The sequence below is a fragment of the Hyalella azteca genome, unplaced genomic scaffold (assembly GCF_000764305.2).
Source record: "Hyalella azteca isolate HAZT.00-mixed unplaced genomic scaffold, Hazt_2.0.2 contig10842, whole genome shotgun sequence".
NCBI lineage: Eukaryota > Metazoa > Arthropoda > Malacostraca > Amphipoda > Hyalellidae > Hyalella > Hyalella azteca.
This window is the reverse complement of record NW_025940861.1, coordinates 122,270-126,385: the sequence shown is the minus strand read 5'-3', so window position 1 is coordinate 126,385 and position 4,116 is coordinate 122,270. Positions and strand designations below refer to the sequence as shown.

At 41.4% G+C, this 4,116-nt stretch overlaps 1 protein-coding gene across 1 annotated transcript; it reads left to right on the top strand.

Moving 5' to 3' along the window:
* Positions 1-40: 40 nt before the first annotated feature.
* Positions 41-1,741, top strand: LOC108681349 (aromatic-L-amino-acid decarboxylase; the record flags this gene model as incomplete). Its single annotated transcript, XM_018170372.1, is given in 3 exon segments — positions 41-64; positions 980-1,086; positions 1,559-1,741. Coding segments are annotated over 3 exon segments (240 nt in total), but the record flags the coding sequence as incomplete, so codon positions are not given.
* Between the last annotated feature and the right edge of the window lie 2,375 nt (positions 1,742-4,116).

Here is a 4,116-nt window from a genome sequence, read left to right as displayed (position 1 = left end):
GGCTCGTCTGCTTCAGGGTTAAGGTCAGACCACGGTGCTGGGGCTCGTCTGCTTCAGGGTTAAGGTCAGATGTACACTTAATTCATCTCACTCATTATGATTGTAAACATTTAAGAAAATTATAAGGGAAGTTTGGAATTACTCTCTGAGTTTTAACTAGGTTACATAGTTACTTAAGTTTGACCGACTACCTTATCGAAAATAGAGGCGAACAATTGTGTGAAATGTGGTTGATGTTGTATGAAATTATTGAAGTTTTAGAAATTTCAACTTCAAGACTAATACCGAAATAAAATAAATATATTTTATAAGTTTCAGCAGTTACAATCTTGGATGATCCCGTTCTTGTGAAGTTTTTCCTCCAACATTAGGATTCTGACCTCAACGAAGCAATTACGATATAACATCTGAATTTTGTGTACCAGATCTGCCACATGTCGAGGTGACAATATTTTTTATGTACAGTTAATGTTTTCGAAAATTAGTTTAGGTTGTCAGAATTTCTTCTCTCAAGCAGGTTTCATTGAAGACCAGAGAATTTGTTGCATTCGCAATTTTCTAATTAGTTTTTTTACAACACAAAAAAACTAATAAGAAAATTGTGAATAAAACAAATTCTCTGGTCTTCAATGAAACCTGCTTGAAAGTTAATGTGTTATGTACAGTTTTTTATTTACAGCACACAGTGCTGTAAATACAGTTCATCATCACCCCACACATGATGGTGTGAGGTGATGATGAACACAGTCCCCCTCAATGGCACCGCTTTATACAGCCGGTCTACATCTTTTTTAATGAGAACAAGAAACGAACTATGCATGGGCGCACAATACTTCTCTTGCCTAATTTACTCGATTGCTTTGCACCTTTCATGCTTGCACGTCGGTCACACTTTCAGAAATCACATAACGCAAACTTGAATTCAACACAATTAAAATTTGCGGCACATAAGTGTTCATAAAGTATTTTTTTTTGCAAGGTGGTGCGTGACGAAAACGCATTCAACAAGCGTCTGCTGCAGCGCCTTAACAAAGACGGCGACATCCATCTGGTCGCTTCAGAGGCACGAGGCGTATATTTCCTCAGGTCAGGCATTCTCCTGTACTGAATATGTCTCAAATACTTCATTAAATATTGTTTATTTTACTAAAAATTACATTTAAATATTTATATTTTATATCTAACGAAAGTTCCCGTAGCTTTATGGCGACCAGAACTGTTTTCGTCACACAAGTTTCCAACGATCGAGAAACTTACCACTTATTTTTAGCGCATTTCCTCATTTATGGAAAAAATATAACTCAGTACTCACTGCAGTGAGTGACAGAGACGGCATTTTCTCGTCGACGAAAACGTGGAATCACGGACAGACAGACGGACATGGCGAGCGCAATAGGGCATTTTTTTTTCCAAAAATGAGAATTGTGCTCGTCATGTCCGTTTGTCCGTCCGTCTGTCTGTCTGTCTGTGATTTCACGTTTTCGTCGATTTTGAGCAAATGCGCTCTCTGTCACTCACTGCAGTGAGTACTGAGTTATATTTTTTCATTGTTGTCCAGGGTGGCGGTTTGCTCCCGCTTCACGGAGTCGGAAGACATGGAGTTTGCCTGGCGAACCATCGAGCGCACCACTTCAGTGATGCTAGCAGAGGAACAGCGTGCCGAGTAAGAAGAGGTCATCGAGTACGAGTCTCTGACAACACAGTCCCTCAACACAGTCCCTCAACACAGTCCCTCAACACAGTCCATACACATCTAGATGTGTATAAGAGACAGGTTCTATCTTCATGAGAGTTTGCTGTTCTAACATCATGAGAGTTAGCTGTTCTAACATCATGAGAGTTCGCTGTTCTAACATCATGAGAGTTCACTCATTTAACTTCATGAGAGTTCACTGTTCTAACAACATGAGAGTTCCCTGTTCTAACATCATTAGAGTTCGCTGTTCTAACATCACGAGAGTTCACTGTTCTAACACAATGAGAGTTCGCTCCTTCTAACATCACGAGAGTTCGCTGTTCTAACATCATGAGAGTTCGCTGTTCTAACATCACGAGAGTTCGCTGTTCTAACATCATGAGAGTTCGCTAGGGGGGGGGGGGGCAAGTCCCTGACGGGGATCGACGGCCCGGAAGTGGAAATGGAAATGGAGACTCAGATAGTGAGGTTTGTTGAGTAATGCTGGGTTGTCGGTAGGTCTTCGGTGTCATCTTTACTGCGCGTCCCTCTAGTGCAGGGGTCTCCAAACTTTTCAATGTGCGGGCCACATTATATATATCCCATATTTATGCGGGCCGAAGGAATGAAATCAAAATCAGTGCCAGTATTTTATTTACTCAAATATTAAAGTATATTAATGGAAAAATTAAAACATCTCCACAATATACAGTTATTAATTATACACAACTGATTGGTTGTCATACACAACGCATACCTACCTGTATTAGTATCTCTAGTCGCACTATCGAGAGAGAGGAAAACTGACTCGGGCTGAGCGCCACCAGTCAGCAGGCCCCAGTTTTGAATAATTATGCAATGCCATTCGTACAACAACTATTCATTTCACGATTTCATCCGGCGGGCCGGATGAAATTATGAAGAGAGCCGGATATGGCCCGCGGGCCATAGTTTGGAGGTCCCTGCTCCAGTGACTCGGGCCTGGTCGTCAGCGTTAGTTGGACCCATACGCCTGGTCCAGGTTGCCGACACCTGCCGACGCTAAGCGAGCCAATCATATTGTACTGGATGATGGTGTGGGTTGTGTGGCTGGTGGTGTGGGTTAATGATTGTATTGGATGATGGTGTGGGTTGTGTGGTTAGTGGTTGCATGTACAGGGGCAGGGACCTAATGCGTGTCATTTGGCGTAGATAAATAGCCGCTGCTGCCTTGCTATCGCGTTTGGGGGGACTTATAAGTTGACAGAAGAGTTGGGATCATCTGTTTTTATGATGGACAAAGTTTTGTGTGCTCATTGGTGAAGCGCTGTTTTTATTGTGGAATGTCGCATTGTTCGTGTAGTGTTTGAGAGAAAATGAAGTCGGTCCAGTGTGTCTGGCATAATACTGCGATATGGGCTCCAGTATTATGCGTCTTTGTAAACTCAAAGGGCTTTGTTATGTACTGTCATCAGTTCGGATATGGATAATATTGATTGGGTGTAACAACGTCGGGACGTAAAGGAGGGATGATCTACCAACGGTGAGGTATGAAGTGCATTCTATGTTGGTGAGAGGTGGCAAAATATGTGTATTTCGGGTAGTTTTTTAGTTTCATTGCTTTTTTTACTACTTGGGTGCTGATGTTTATTACTTTCATCACTGATGGGCGAAATGTTTTCCTAACACTGTTTCTTTGTTTGTGTATGGATAGAGGGTGTTGTCTATGAAAATATCGGAAGTGTTTCGGTTCTCTTGGTCTAGGTCCAGAAATGAATGATTCCTTGTACTGTTTGTCAATGATCGTCCTTTTCCCGGTATCATGCTCAAACAAAGGAGGTATGGTTATTTTTATTGGGCTGTCGGAGGTGGAGGATAATTTTCTGCTGTCTGTCAGTATCAGTGTTGGGGGACGTAAGTTTTCAGTCGTATGTACAGTATAATGGTAGAAACAGTGGCAAAAATTTAGAATTACTAGTTCCCAGTGACACTCTCACGGCTAGAAGGCTGCTGATCCAAGAGGGTACATATACGAGGCTGCTGAACCAAGGCTTAGAGAGCACAGAACACAGCCACAGATAATAACCACGGAGGGCCGTCAACTAAACTGACCGGAAAACTAAAACTTACGAAACAAAACAAACAAAGTGGTATCTTTACACTAACTTAGTCACGAACCAGCTGCATGACTTACATTACCGTTTAATTTTCCGATCATGAATGATTCGATCGTTCCTGAAGTCATTGGGTGTACCAATGTATGGCAACAACACCAAGGCAGACAATGTTCTGCGGATAGGCAGTCTCTTATCATGATTTATACATTACGAGTGTTGATGAGTGATAATGTTTCATCATCATCAGCATAGTGGCAAACCCGAGATTTTTTTAGAATCGCTTAATTAATTTAATTTTTTATTTCCTAATTTTCTCAAGATTTAAAGCAATATCTTATGGATGAT